This window comes from Phascolarctos cinereus, unplaced genomic scaffold (assembly GCF_003287225.1).
Source record: "Phascolarctos cinereus isolate Bilbo 61053 unplaced genomic scaffold, phaCin_HiC Scaffold_9;HRSCAF=440, whole genome shotgun sequence".
NCBI lineage: Eukaryota > Metazoa > Chordata > Mammalia > Diprotodontia > Phascolarctidae > Phascolarctos > Phascolarctos cinereus.
Window position 1 is genome coordinate 112,304,640 of NW_027556402.1, and position 15,573 is coordinate 112,320,212.

At 39.8% G+C, this 15,573-nt stretch overlaps 1 protein-coding gene across 1 annotated transcript in view; it reads left to right on the top strand.

The window, feature by feature from the left end:
• Positions 1 to 823: 823 nt before the first annotated feature.
• OTUD4 (OTU deubiquitinase 4) overlaps positions 824 to 15,573 on the top strand; it is a 53,746-nt gene continuing 38,996 nt past the window's right edge. The window contains 3 exon segments of the mRNA XM_020978283.2: positions 824 to 1,084; positions 7,430 to 7,513; positions 14,346 to 14,396. Coding sequence (XP_020833942.1) covers positions 914 to 1,084; positions 7,430 to 7,513; positions 14,346 to 14,396 — 306 coding nt within the window. The 5' untranslated portion in view covers positions 824 to 913.

Here is a 15,573-nt window from a genome sequence, read left to right on the forward strand (position 1 = left end):
GAATTTAGAAAAGAGGAGAGCAGCGATGATCGACGTCGTCGGACGCGGAGGGAATCCCTCCCCTCCCGCATCCTTACCCTAGCTAACACCTCGCCTTGGCAAGGTAGCCAAACTATGGCCGAGTCGCGGCGCAGGGGCTGTTGGGACTTGTAGTCCCTGCACTGCGCGTCGTCTCCCCTCTAGCTCCCGCTCCCGCTCCAGTCCCGCCCCCTCCCCTCCCCCTCCCGGCGGGAATCGCGTCTGGGGTGGGGGTGGGGAGTACAAGATCCAGTCTCCGCTCCCGCCCACCCTTCCCCCTCCCCTCGACTTCCTGCTTCGGCCGGACTACAGCTCCCGCCGTCCTTTCGGCGCTGAGGCTGAAAGCGAAAATAAATCGGGGGCTCGGCGGCACCTCGCTCTCGCTCGGGTTTCCTCTCAGTTTTGTTTTCCCCGCGGCTGGACGGGCGCCTGGGCGGGCCCTGTGTCCTCCGGGGGGGGTGGGAGGGGTTTTCCTGCCCCGGTCTTTTTTGCTGCTCGGCTGGGGCGGCGAGGCGGAGCCGGGAGCCCCTCGGGATCCTTCTACCTAGCCAGCCGGCGCGAGGGAGCCGGGGCTGGCCGCGGGCCCAGCGCTCCGGCCTCCGGGCTGCCCCAGCGCCTTCTCTCGAGAGCTGAGGAGCCCGGCCTCGTGCGGAGGGAGGGGCGAGCATGGACTAGGCGAGGGACGCTTCGCCCGTGCACCGCCGCCGCCTCCCGCTGCTCCCGCTCCGCCGCGGCTCCGTCCCTGCTCCTGCTCCTCCACCTCCTCCTCCTCCTCTTCCACCTCCTCCTCCTCCTTCTCCCACCTCCTCCTCCTCCTTCTGCCCCCACCGCCGCCGCCGCTGCGGCCATGTGGGGCTAGCCCTGGGGCCGGCTTCTGTAGCGCGGACGGGCCAACATGGAGGCTGCCGTTAGTCTCCCGGAGGGCGGAGAGTCCGCTGGCGCCGGGGCCGGGGGCAGCGGCCCCGGGGACGCGACGCCCATGGACGCTTATCTGCGCAGCCTGGGCTTGTGCCGGAAACTCATCGCCAAGGACGGCTCGTGCCTGTTCAGGGCCGTGGCGGAGCAGGTGAGGAGCCGCGGGGCGCGGGGAGGGCCCGGGAGCGGCCCCTGCAGGTGGGCTTGGCAGGCCTGGGGGAGCGAGCTCCGCGTTCTACGTGTCGTGGCCCCTTGTGTCGTCATAGCCGCCCCCCCCCATTGTGTCCGTGGAATCTCCACCCGCGGCGGAATGGGGGGCTTCGAGCGCCGCGTGCCCGGGCACGGGGAGGCCCGAGCCTTCTGGAGCACGTTGTCTCCCCCCTCCTCTCCGCCCCCCTCGTGGTTTCCATGATCGGCCATCCCCAGGCTGGCCTTTGGCTGGTGGACGGCATTGACGAGCGTGATCCGCCCGGCTCTCTGCCGCCGGCTTGTACCTGTTGAATGGCGCCGCGTGCGGTCGGGCCGGGCTGGGCACGCCTTGCAGGCCACGGGGCTGCTGCTGGAAAACTTGCGAGGCTCTTTAACCAGCCAGCATTGATTAAGCGCCTGCGGTCTACGGGCCGGGCGGCTGAGGCCCAAGGAGACCCTCCCTCCCCCCCGGTACCCAAATATCAGCCCCCCAAACCCGGGAAAAGTAAGGGTACTCATTGGTGGGGGGGGGGAACGACAGGTCAACCAATTGTGGCGTATATGGATATAACTGGTTAATTGGTTGCACTGTGAGTAAGAAACGACTAATTTGAGGAATTCGGAGAGACGTGCGAGAGAGGCAGCTTAAGTGAGAGAGGATTGCTTGGGGTCCGGAAGACCTGGGTTCAAGTTCTGCTGACATTTGAGCAAACTGGGTTGTGTGACCCTGGGTTTTGTGTCTCGGGCAGCCCCCTTCTAAGACTTGAAATTGCAAATGAGTTGTTATGGTCCGATAGGCATCGGTAGAGAGAGTTGCCTCTCTGGCTGGGACTAAGTACCTATGCTAATGAAAGGTAGAACCTAGGAGAATGGTATGTAAGCACCCTGGTGATTGTAAAGGAGAGGAATGAAAAGTGAAACCAAGGCTGGACTAAGTTCAGTCTGCGAGGATTTATAAAGCCTCTGTTCTCAATCTGTAAACTTTTTTTTTTAGCGCCTACTATGTGCCAGGCACCGATATAAAAAGAAGATTCCTGCCTTCAAGGAGCTTACAATCTAAATGAGGGAGACTACATGCAAACAAATCTACACAAAGCAGTCTGTGTATAGATATGTATATACACATACACGGAATATATAGGAAACATGATTATATCTTTATATGATTTAGATGTAGAAAATATATAAATAAAATCTAAAAGATGTAGTATATATAGGAACTATAGCTATAATATCTATAAATAGGAAATAATCGCCTATATATGCATACATATGTTCATAAGTAGGAAATAAATATAAGAAGGAAGGCACTGGAATTAGGAGAGGTTGGCTAAGACTCCTGTAGGAGGTGGGATTTTAGTTGTGACTTAGGAAGACAGGGAAGTCAGTAGGAGTGGAGTAAGGACAACATTCCAGAGTGCCCATAGCTAAGAGATATCTAATAAATAAAGACTTCATACTTATTAACAAAATTACAGTTAGGCCCTATATTCCAGAAAAAGAAGGAATTTTTACCTCCTAATCACTCCCCCTCTAAAAGTGTTCTACCATTGGTGTAGGATGGGACTTCTTAGAAATAGTTTTAACCAAGTTCCCATTTTCTGCCAGTTTGTTTAATAAGTGGGGGTTTTTTTGAGTCTTAAGAGGGTTATTTCTATGTAGTATAAACACATTTGCAGAAATGCAATAAAAGTTGCATCTTATTGAACAATAGCTACTAAAATAGTACTTCCCCATCCTGGCTTTATTATTACAATTTCATAGTAGGCTTGGTAAATTCTCCATCTTGAATTAAAGATTTTGTCCAGTGAGACTTGAGAATTCCTCCCCTTCCCCTTTACCAATTTCTTTGCTCTCTAAATCATGGTCCTTCATATGAAACTTGAATATTTTATGTTCTAATAGTATCGATTTTTGGTAAGCATTCTGTTTTTCTTTAATAATTTTTCTCAATATATTTTTGGTGCCTTTTGTGTATACATCAGTCATTTTAATCTCTCCTTTGAAATCCTCCCTTGAAACAAAGATAGACAACTAAGCAAAAGCATCCAATATCACTACCCTCTGAAACAGGATACAGTATTTCTTCCTGGTAGGTGCCCTCCTCCCATCTCTGTCAGGCATTCTGTATTTCAAAGTCCGTGTCGTTATCTCGGATTTCTAGAATAGAGTCAAAATTTGTCATTTTATGAGGACACTAACTCAGACACATTTTTCATGGTCAGAGGCGTTATTAACTCTTTGCACTTCATCCTGAAGTTCGGCAAGGACCAGACTTTGACTTGTTCAGGAAATGAGAAGGTGCTTTCCTGAAACTGTTTTGCCTCTGTTGCAGGTCTTTATCTTCAGGAATTTAGGTTTATTTCAGTTACTGCTGTTAAGTATGTATACACATATGCAGACCACACACTAGGCTAGCTTTTTGTGAGCTGATTATACAGCTTTAATTTTCCAGGTCCTTTGGGTCTCTACTTCTTTCAGCCTAAGAACTATTTAATAACTCCAGAAGCAGGAAAAGGTGAAATGGAAGTTATTTTTGTATCTGTTCCCAGCTCTGACAAAAGGATTGGTGGGGTAAAGGAGTTTGAAACGAATTGACTGCAAGTGAGGCTTGGGAGTTTGATTGTTAACTATCCAGGCTTTACCTATGTATATACAGAAAGAAGCATTTTGTTTTAGTATAAGAAGCATGTGATGTTACAGACGTGTAGATAGTAACCTTGACTTATCCCAGTTTTTTGTAGTATAGTTTTAGGTTCACCTTCAAAGTAATAATGATTCCACCATGGAGTCTGAATGCAGATGGAAACATACTACTTGCTCTCATTTTCTTTTGTCGTTCTGTTTTATTTCTTTCTCATTCCTCCCATTAGTTCTAATTCTGCTATATATCATAAATAACGTGAAAGTATGCTTAAAATGAATGCATAAGTAGAGCCTATATCAGATTACATGCCGTCTTGGGGAGGGGAAAGGAGGAAGGGGAGAAAATTTAAAGCTCAAAATCTTATGGAAGTGAATGTTGAAAACTATAAATAGATAATTTTTAAAAACAAAGTAATAATGAGTCCCACTATGTTGATTATTTTTGATTGAAGGGGGGAGCTCTAAATTGAGATTTAAATTAGTAATTCAGCAGCCTCCCCTCAAGTGTCTGGCTTTTTTTTATGTTTGGGTTTTTTTTTTTTTTACTAAGAGAAAAAGAGAGTCTTAAAAGTCCCAAATTATAATGAAATCCCTATTTTACTAATTTAGGCCAATGATAGCCCATTACGTGTAGGTAATGGCAAAATGTACGTTGGGAACATATGGGAGTGGAATGTGGCACTGGTCCCAGGGCTTGGTATTTTTAAAAAAAAAATACATGTAAGAATTTATTCTTAGCCTTTAGTTGCCTTAAAGTGTTTTTCACTCCTGGGGTAGTGTTTCTAAATACCTTAAACTAGGAGTTGGGAATCTGCACCTCCTATGTGGCCTTTTGACTGAGTCCAAATTTTATAGAACAAATGCTTCTATTAAGGGGATTTGTTCTGTGAAGTTTGGATTCAGTTAAAGGGCTGCACTTCAGGACCTAGAGGGCCACATATGGCCTCCAGGCCACAGGTTCCTCATCCCTGCTTAAACTGAGGGAGTGGTGGCAGCAGGCTGAGGTATGGAAGCAAGATGGGAGCACATGCAGGAGTATAATGCTTTGTCTCTAGGTATACCTAAACAAAGACCTTTTGCTTTTTGTAATATGTAATAATAGCTAGTATATAGCTCTTAAGGTTTGCAAAAACACTTTACAAATATTTAATTTTAATCCTCTCAACACCTGGGAGAGCTAGGTGCCCTCCTCCACCATTATAGGTGTACCCTGCTCCCCAGGGGACTGACCTGAACCTAGGTCATGGAAATAAAAATAGGATACTCCCTAGATTACTTGCTGAAGCAGCATTTCTAAGTCTTTTCCTCTTGTCAAACAATGTGTTGACACAAAGTATGGTTTTGGAGGAGTCTTCTAAGTTCTTCATGCCATGTGCATTTGTATATCTACTTAACATAGTTCTGTACAAGTTAAATTATCAGAATTACACCTCTGTACTTAGTCATAACATAATTTACTTCAGAAAAAATCACTTCTCCTTTCCAACATTTAATTTCATTTCTAGTGTTCCAGGACTTTTTAGAAATTGCTGAATATTGTGCTTTTGAGCAATGAGTTCAGAATTCCCTGGTTCTTTTTTGTTGTTGTTGAAATGAAAAAAGATAAACATATTTATTGTTTTTTGACTTAACGTAAGCTTTGTTTCCTAGTCTGTCAGCTGTTGATAGGTAAATGGCTCTGACTAGCCTTAGTTTGCTAACTATATGAAGCCCTATCAGATGACAAACTAGAGTGTTAAAACTAATAAGGCCTTTGCTTAATGGTGATATGGTTACTGTGAAGGAGCTTATAATAATGTTGGTGGTCTTTAGTATCTGGGATTAGGAATGAGGCATCGAAGATGGAGTTACAAATTGATAGTCTTATCGAGTCAGCAAACCTTAATGGAACATAGAGATAGTACTGCAGTGGTAGCCAGGTTCTAAAATAGCTGTGAAGATCAGTCAAGTTAGGAACAAATTGACTAGTATGCTTTTAAAAATGCTACCTTCAAGTTACAGTCCATGTCTTAAGGTATCAGTTGCCTAGAATTGGGTTGTACATGAATATATTTCCAGAGGTTTAGATAATTTTACTCACTATTGGGTGTGGAAGCATGCTTAGTTATGACCTGATAAAAGCTATGGATAGATTGTTCTAACTGCACTTTAGAGTTTTTGCTTAAGCTTATAGTAATAGAGAATATTAATTTTTAATATTCTTTACTTTGAACCCATGGATTGCTATATTTGAGAATCTGAGCTTTCTAATTTTAGCATGTTAATAGGCTAATGCTTCCTTTGAAGAGTTAGAAAAATAGGAATTTTTTAAAAATTAAAAACATTTTATTGATGTCCTTTATTTTTTGAATTTGCTTCTGTGTATGTCCCTTTCCTCTCCCCATACCTAAGTAAACTACCCTTTTCAACAAAGGTTATAAAAGAAAAGCAATTCAGCAAAACTAAATAGTTCTCCGTCTTGTCAGTGAAAGGAGGGGGAAGTGAGTTTTCTCAACTATAGTTGTATTCAGTGGAATTAGAAATTTTAAGAATTTTTTACAAAAAGCTTTCCTGTTTCAGATCAAAGTCAAGATATAGAAATACATGCATGTTTATATATATTTATGTATGTATATGTGTAACATATACATACATAAATATATATACTCACATACGTATATGAACTTGATCTTCTTATCATTTGAATGGCTGGGTAAGATATTCTAAGATCCTGAATCTTAAGTGTGGATTATTTTAAAGTAATAGCTTTAAGACTTAGGAGATAAAAACAGCCTGGGATACTCTTCAAAGATAATGATAAACAGGATATTTGTACTTTTAAATACTTGAATGTTCCTTTAACTCCTTTTTTAAAGTCTTAAAACAATGAATTTGAGGAATGAGTGCCCTTAAATTTTAAAATCACAGACATACATCTTTATATACGGGCTCTAAAAAGTTTCAGAATAACAGTGGAAAAGATAATACTATGTATTCTTTTAAAAAAAATCACAGGAGAATCATATCCATGTTGTCATGCATTCCCCATCCCCCTCAGCAAAATTAGAACAGAATCAAGTATTGTGCAATTGTGGGGTGCTATTTTGTGTTGCTTTTTTTTTTTTAATTAAGGAGTTGGTGGTAGAGAAGCAAGGTGTCCTCTTAGTGCAGGGACATTGAAAACTTAATAAAATTTTAAGCTGGAAGACACTACACTATCTAATACATCTCATTAATTTTATACATCTAAAAAATGGAGTCCCAGAGAGGTGGAGTAATTTGTCTCAAGTTCATACAGACAGTTAGTTGCATGTTCTCTATTGATGTGGTAATTTGTGGAGTACTAATGTACCCCTGAGTCCTGTTAAAGAAGTTTGGTAAAATATAAGGTTTTTAAAACTAGAACTGCTCTTAGAAGCTGTGTCATGAAAGCTTTTGTCTACTCCTAAGACTTTATTTTCAGTAGTAATAAAATATAAAAGGAAGAGAGAACATGAATCTTATAAGACATACTATTGTTATTAAACTTAGAAGAAGGAATTGGGGGGAAGAAAAAGGAAAAGGAGACTGGTTGTCAGTTCTGCGGAACAGGTTGAAGCTTCGGAAATGGGGAAGGTAGTATATAACTCACATGTGTTTTCTTTTGAAAAAATATCTCAAGAGTATGTTTTTTCTTTTTTAGGTATTGCATTCTCAATCTCGACATGTTGAAGTCAGGATGGCCTGTATACACTATCTTCGAGAAAACAGAGAGAAATTTGAAGCGGTAATTTATATCAAACATGAAGATTCTTTTTACTGTGTTGGCTTTTTAGGTCCCAGTCATTGTCTAGGGTTTTCCAAAAATCCCGTAAAAAACACTTAAATGGAAGGAATCAAGCGTATCATTTGTTGAGTTTTTATGAATTTGTTGTTTAGTTGATTCCCATTGAGTTTTCTTGGCAGAGGGAGTGGTTTGCCATTTCCTTCTCCAGCTCATTTTACAGACGAGGAAACTGAAGCAAGCAGGTTAAAAGTGACTTGCCCAGCGTCATGTCACGTCACACAGCTAAATGTCAGAGATCAGATTTGAACTGAGGTCCTTCTGACTCCAGAGGCAGCAATTTATCCACGGTGCCACCCAGCTACCACGGATTTTTATGAATGCAATGATGATATTTTAAAAGAATTTTGGATATTATCTCCAAATATTATTAGATATTGTTGAATGCCTACTGTGTGCAAGGACTATACAAGGATGACTATAATACAGACCTTAAGAATATAAACTTTGTTACATATTATTGTGAGGGCATGAGATGTTTAACAGATTTCTGTAGATTATTAATCTGAATATGGGTTACAAATTTTCATAGAATGATACGTTTAAAAAAAAACCACTTCATGAACCCTAAAACAACGGTAAATAAAATTTAATCAAAGGCACTTAAGAGATCTTTTCTTAGGGTTCATCCTTACAAAAATCATTTCTACGTACCATTTGTGTTAAGTGCTGATAACAGGCAATATTGCTAGGCGTGGCTGTTTAATTTAGCTGCTTTAAGTCATAAAGTAATGTTAGTGATCATCTATTTTTATTAGAGTTTAGAGAATTAGGGTTGAAAATGAATGATTTGACAACTTATGAAGATGTCATCTGACAATTTTACCTTGGTATTTCTTCTTGACTTTGGTGGTTTTAGGAAAAAGACACCTTTTTGTATATCTCAGTTCTATAACTTAAAAGATGAAAAATACCAGCTTCTGAGTTTAGGTAATGCCATCACTCAAATCACAGAACTTTTAAGGGCTTACTATGTTCCAGGTACCATATACCAAACACTGAGAATTCAAAGGCAAAACAATCAGTGCCTTCAAAGACTCATATTCTGATGGGGGATATAACATATGCACAGCACTGATAGGAGACCATTTGATATGGTGGATTGAGGGCTGGGCTTGAATTCAGAGAGAGCAGAATTCACCTTCTGCTTCAGACATTTCTTAGCCACGTGATCCCACTCATATCACCTATGGACTCTGTAGGGAATAGAGCACTGGCTCTGGATTGAGAAGGACCTGAGTTCAAATCTGGCCTCAGACACATAACACTTACTAGCTGTGTGCCCCTGGACAAGTCACTTAACCCCATTGCCTAACACCCCCCCCAAAAAAAAGATTAAATATAATACTATCTGCCTCACAGAGTTCAAGGGTCAAATGAGATAATATATGTTAAGTGCTTTGCAAACCTTAGAGTACTTAATAAATATTAGTTATTTTTGTTGTCATTCAGGAAGAAATATAATGGGTATGCAATGGACACAGTTAACATGGCAACTAAAATATAATGCCCATTTGAATAATGTAGCAATTTAAGTTCCAACAAGACAATTTGGAAAAATAGGGTGGTATAGAATGTAGAATGATATATGGACTTAGCAACTGTGGATCATTTTTTAAAATAAGACTAACAAAAATTTAATGTTAAATTGCATCTTAATATTTATGTGTCTTTTTAGTGATTAAATGCTTTTGTAATCTTAACTAGAACTGAATAATTTGTCACTTTAGAATATTTAATTGGCTTCCTTCAACTAAAGTAACAAATTTTACTCTTGAAGAAATAGTGTAGAACATAGGAAATTATATTATAACATATAGTATAAATAGCTTCTAATCTCAGTTGTCATATCAAGGTAACTATTGAGTTGTGCTGTTTGTAAAAAAGTACTTCTTTTTTAAACGTCTTAGACTGATTCCTTCCTTTTTTGTTCTACTGACGCTAAGTTATCGCCTCATACCTAGATTAATGCACACACACCTATCATGGAGTACGAGGCAACATCAAAGGTTATCTATCTAGCCCAACAGTAATGGACAGTTATCCCCATCTACAACATCTTGACAAGTCATACTGTCTCTGAAGACCCCTGGTGTCGGGGAATTCACTAGCTTCTGAGACAGACCATTTTACTTTTTGGACAGGCATAACTATGAGGAAGTTCCTACTTAATGTCAAGCCTAAATATGCCTTTACACTTTAATACCCATTGCTTTGATTCCAAGGAAGACCAAGTCTAATCCATCATTCACTTGACAGTCCATCAAACAACTATCATGTCTCCTCTACCCACTAGTCTAAACAACCCCAGTTCCTTTTGAAGATCTCCAGTTCATTCACCATTCCTTTTAACTTACCTTTGAATGCATGGCAGTTTTGGTCCTCAACATGTTTTGCCCAAAACTGAACTAAGTTTGAAGTGTCTCATGTTGCTTTCAGTCTCTCTTCTGGTTTATCCTGTATAGTTACCAGATTAATGTTTCTAACACATGGCCTTCACTTGTCACTAAACATGACACTTAAACATTTTTACCTCTCAGGGCCATCATTAATATTAGAATCATAGCCTCAGTGATTTAGAATTATGAGGGATGTTAGGGGTCATCTAGTCTTGTCCCTTTCCAAACTAATTTCAAACTATTCCATAACAGGTTCACCATCTTAGAGCCAGTTCAATTTGCTCATTGTTCTGTGATCATAATCACATATTTCCTTTCTGCCTTTAGTCTCATTTTTCTTGTATCTGGATTACAATACTTATTTTTCCATACCAATCTACTCCTACTCATCCTTCAAAGGAAAACTCAAATCTTCTTCTTCAGTGAAGCTTTTCTGATGATTTTAGCCTATATTGGGTGGGTTCTGTTTTTTCTAATTAAGGACTATCACTGCACAATGAAAAGAACACTGACTGGAATAAAAGTCTTTCTATGTGTGCATCTTGGAGCAGTTCCATTAACTGCCCTAGGTGTCAGTTTCCCCTTTTGTAGATCTATGATCCAATAATCCTAATTTCTTTTGCAGCATTAAGTGCCAGCTGTATGGCAGGTACTGCGATAATTACTGTAGGAGTCTTCTACCCTTATCTCTCCTCCCACCCACCCCCCACCCCTCCGCTTCTTGGCATAGTATAGCCTTTTTACCATTCCATGAAAAAAAAATGTAAGAACTAAAAGGGCTCACAGGAATGCATAATGCAGTAGAACACCAAAGGACTTTATAGTGGTCCATAAACAACACAGTTCTTCCTCTGATGAGTCACACTTTCCACAATGTACCTAAGTTTTCTTAACTTATAGTACCTCTCTATAGTTTCAGCTTGGGGGAACAGAACTGAACTAGAAATTGCTTGGGGGAGGCCCTTGAATGAATGAAAAACACTTCAGCATTAACTAATATGTTGGGGATACAAATACAAAAGAGACAGTTCCTGCCCTTAAGACCATAGAACCTAGGAGGAGGAGAGAACATATTGAAGCCGGTAGCTAGGGAACAGCATTTTGGTCTGAAGTTAAAAGGATGGTGAGTAGAGCCATAGGAGGATTGACTGATGAGCCCTTTCCAAAAGTAGTAGTAGTATTGATTTAATTATAACAGAGTTTCTATAGTAAGAAGAGCTATTGTGTGAGTGGGTGGAGTAGGGGGGACAGACCTCAAGAAGATGGCTGGGGGTGGGTGACTGGATTGTGAAATATGGTCTAGTTCAGGGCTTCTTAAACTTTTTTCACTTGCTACCCCCGTTTTGCCTGAGAAATTTTTACATGACCCTGGGTGTACAGGTATATAAAATAGGTATACAAATCAAACATTTACTGATAATAAATCATAAAGAAATTTATTTTAAAACAATTATTTGGTATACATAATATAATTTTTCCATTTATTAAAGATGGAAGCAAATTTGCATACTAGTGAGATAGATGTGCTTGTTTATTTTTACATAAAAAATTAAATCATGGCAGAATATTTGATGCTCCAGGACACAGAGCATCCTCAACATTTTTCAGTTGATCGATATTTTGATTTTATAATCATCAGCCACTTTGCATAAATACATAGTACAAAATGGCAGAAGCGTGTTTAGGGCCATTTCAGAAGTTGTTGGAAATGCTGTCCCAATCCCAAGCCGAAATTCATTGAACGATTTTGTATGTATAGAAAAGCAGAGCAATTCATAACATAACAGTAGTCTCAAATCTGAGCCAGGGTGTTTCTGGCAGCATTCATTGGCGTTGCGTGATGGCATGCATAGTGCAAAGTGTGCATGATGTGTGTTCAGAACTGAGGCTACAGTGAAGTTGCATGATGCACCGTGGGCAAGTGCTGCCAGAAACACCTTAGATTCATTACACATTTGATTTTGAATTAAGGTTTTGGTCGTTGAGCATTCAGGAACATTTTACTGTGGCCAAATTTTTAACGGTCCCCACATTCAGTTATGCAACCCCATATGGGGTCAAGCTCCACAGTTGAAGAAGTGTTGGACTAGTTGGTATGGGGCCTGGTTGATAGAGTGGACTATGTTAGTGATGTTCCCATGAATCCCACCTGGTCGCCTAGCCTCCTAGCTTTACCCTGTAGTTTAGAGTCTCTTTGGAAGAGAAATAAACAAGGTATTACATAGGCAGCACCTGAACATTCTGCCTTAGGTATTGCCATGAAAACTTGGGCTTCCCCACAAGGGAAATCGGGATTCTAGGCAACCCCTATTCCATTCTACTTGTACCCTCTGAATTACAGTAATATTAAGGTACAAAATCGAAGACCCTTCTGCCCAATAGTGTGACTTTTGATCCTTCTATCTGTTCAGCATTGAGGTACCACTAGAAGAATCTGTGCTAGAACTCTTTGAACTGTGTAGTTCCACTTTCCAATATGCCAGCCAGGAGCCATCTCTGCAGGAGTTCTTGATGCTCCACCATTCCCTGACAGCTGCTGGCTAGAGGTTGTCTTCTAGGGTTGCCATATGTTTGAGATCAAGTGGCTCCTTTGTGCCTTGCCTCAAGGCACTCATTATGGTCCCTACCCCAGCATCACAGCTTTGCTATGTCTTGGCTCTCTGTGGAAGAAAGGTGGAAAAAAAGACCCCTTTTAATGTTAAATTGCATGAGAATACACTTAGTGTCTGTTAAGTAAGAAAATACTTGATAAAAAGCCATTAAAAGTTAGAGGTTATATCAGTTGTCTTTAATAGCTATTCCTGGGGGGCGGAGGGGAATTTCTAACCTCACTAGGGATAGAGGAAAACATAAAATGTGAAATTGACAGTTTTGACCATAAAATTAAAAACAACAGCAACTTGTGTGAATGAGATCATGGAAAGAAAGAGAAACATCAAAATATCACACATAAGTCTCATCCAAAATATATGGGGAATTGACATATATACCATGATAAAGTATCAAAATAGGAAATAGTTTTTTTAATTGAAATTGTAAATGGCAACATGAAATGTGACTTGAATAAGTAATCATAAGAAATAAATACTTTGATATTTACCTCACCTTTCAAATTGCAAAGTTGACAAAAGATGGGAAGAAATGGATGTTGGAAAGGTTGTGGAAACACAGGCATACTAAAACATTGTTGGTGGAGCTGTAAAGTGGTCAGATCTTTCCTGTTTTCAATTTGCAATTATGTAGGAAAATTCAGCTGTTTATACCTAGCATTTCTTCTACTGGGCATATATTCAAAGAAGTTGTTCAGAAACAAATAATACTCATAGCACTATTCTTTGTGGTCACAAAGCTTAGGAAACAAAAGTGGGTGCATGCTCTTATCAGAATATTGTGGTATATGAATGCAATTGGATGTTAACTGTATAGTAAAAAAAATTTAGGAATTCAGGAAATATGGGAGGAATCAAAAACTGATGCAAAGATCGTAAGATAGTCAAGAAAATAGTTTACACAATGACTATGATAATGATCACTTGAAAGGAAGTTGGATTCTGAGAAATGGAAAAACCAGTGAAGGTCCCATAGAACAGTGATTAAAACATAATTTCTTCCTTATAGCAGAAGAGGTGGGGAGACGTACTAGGACACATTCTTTTGTGTAACATGGTGTACAAGTCTTAGTGCAGTTAATCTTTAATAGCTTAAAATTTAAACTTTAATAGCTTATTCTGTTAAATAGATTTTCTTTGTTACACAGGACGGTTCATTTCTAGAGTGCTGTGTGAGGAGTGACTATGATGTAAAGACAATAATAAATCTTGAGCTTTTTAAAAGAAAATAAAAGAAGTAGCTGCCCCAAATTCAATTTACCTTGCATGGATTTATTAATCACATCTGGATTTGAAAGATAGTACATATATCTGTGCTATGCTTATGTAGTCTGTAGAGGCTGTTTGCTTATTTATTATAATGAGTCATGCACCGTATTTTGTTGAAGCTAAATAAAGATCAGAGTGACAGTGCTTGATGCACATATTGTTTCCAGGTCCCTTTGCTGTAGTGCTGGTTCCCTAGGCAAGTTAGGTCTCTCCAAGTAATTCAGACCTTACTGTGTAGCATCTTACTATATATTGCCCTGTGCACTAACTGTTGCATGTCTATGTTTTATCTCCTCAATTAGATTATACTCTCCTTGTGAGCCTGAATTAAAATTTTATTACCCTATAGCTGCTAATATGGTGATAGGTGCTTAGGGGATGCTTGGTATATATTTCATTGAATTAATGAAAATAAGCATTATTGTACCAGTGAAGTAATATTTTTGAGGTAATTTTAAAATAGTATTCCTAATTAATATTTTTCTGTTTTCTTTCCAGTTCATAGAGGGGTCATTTGAAGAGTATTTGAAGCGCTTGGAAAATCCACAGGTATGTTTCTTTTTTTATCCACTGAATACTGACAATGTAGATTATTGCCCCTATATGGTTTAGTGAGCTGCTGTGGCTAAAAAGGGTCAGATAATGGGTGGTCATTCTTTTAGTCTAAATTACTATATAATAGGGATAGGGACTGTCCCTGTAACTTCATTAATATAGAGAACTTCCCATTTGAAGATGCTCCTTTTACTAATGCAGGGAAGTACCTTCTCTGGAATTTACTTAGAGTTGCCTGGAACAGTGAAAAATCAAGTGACTTTCCCAGGGTCATGTGGCCAGTGTGTGTAAGAGGCAGTACTTGAACCCAGGTCTTACTGCCTTTGAGGTTGGCTTTCTTTTTTAAAATTTAATTTAATTTTTCAATGAACAGCAATTGATTTTTCCCTTCTTCCCATTGTGCCCCATTCAAAAAAGAAAAAATTCATGTAATAAATAGCCATGGTCAGGTAACACAAAAGGCTGGGTTATCTGTGTCCAAAATGTATGTCTTATTCTGCATCTTGAATTCATCATCTCTCTTTTGGGAGGTATGGAGCATATTTTTTCATCAGTCCTCTAGAATCATGATTGATCATTGATCAGAGTTCTTCAGCCTTTCATAGTCTTTACGCTATTGTATACATTATTTTCTGGCTTTGGTAACTTCATTCTGTATCAGTTCAGGTAAGTCTTCCCAGGTTTTTCAGAAGTCATTCCTTTTTGTTATTTCTTATAGCATGATAGTATTTGTTCAGCCATTCCCCATTTGATGGGTATCTCCTTATTTTCTAGCTATTTGCCGTTACAAAAAGAGCTGCTGTAAATATTTTTATACATATGGGTCCTTTTTCTCTTTCTGTATTTCTCTTTGTGTATAGACCTAGCAGTGGTATCATGGAGTCAAAAGGTATGCTCAATTTAGTAACTTTGGGAACATAGTTCCAAATTGCTTTCCAGAATGGCTGGACCAGTTCACAGTTCACCAACAGGGCATTATTATGATTGTTTTCTTGAAAGCCTTCTAGCATTTGTATTTTCCCCCTTTTCCCCCATCTCTTGCCAGTCTGGAAGGTGCCACCTCAGAGTTGCTTTAATTTGCATTTCTGTATAGTGATTTTTTTTTTTGATCAGCTAAGTGTGTCAGGAAGATTCATCTTGGTGAGTTCAAATTTGGCCTCATACACTTACT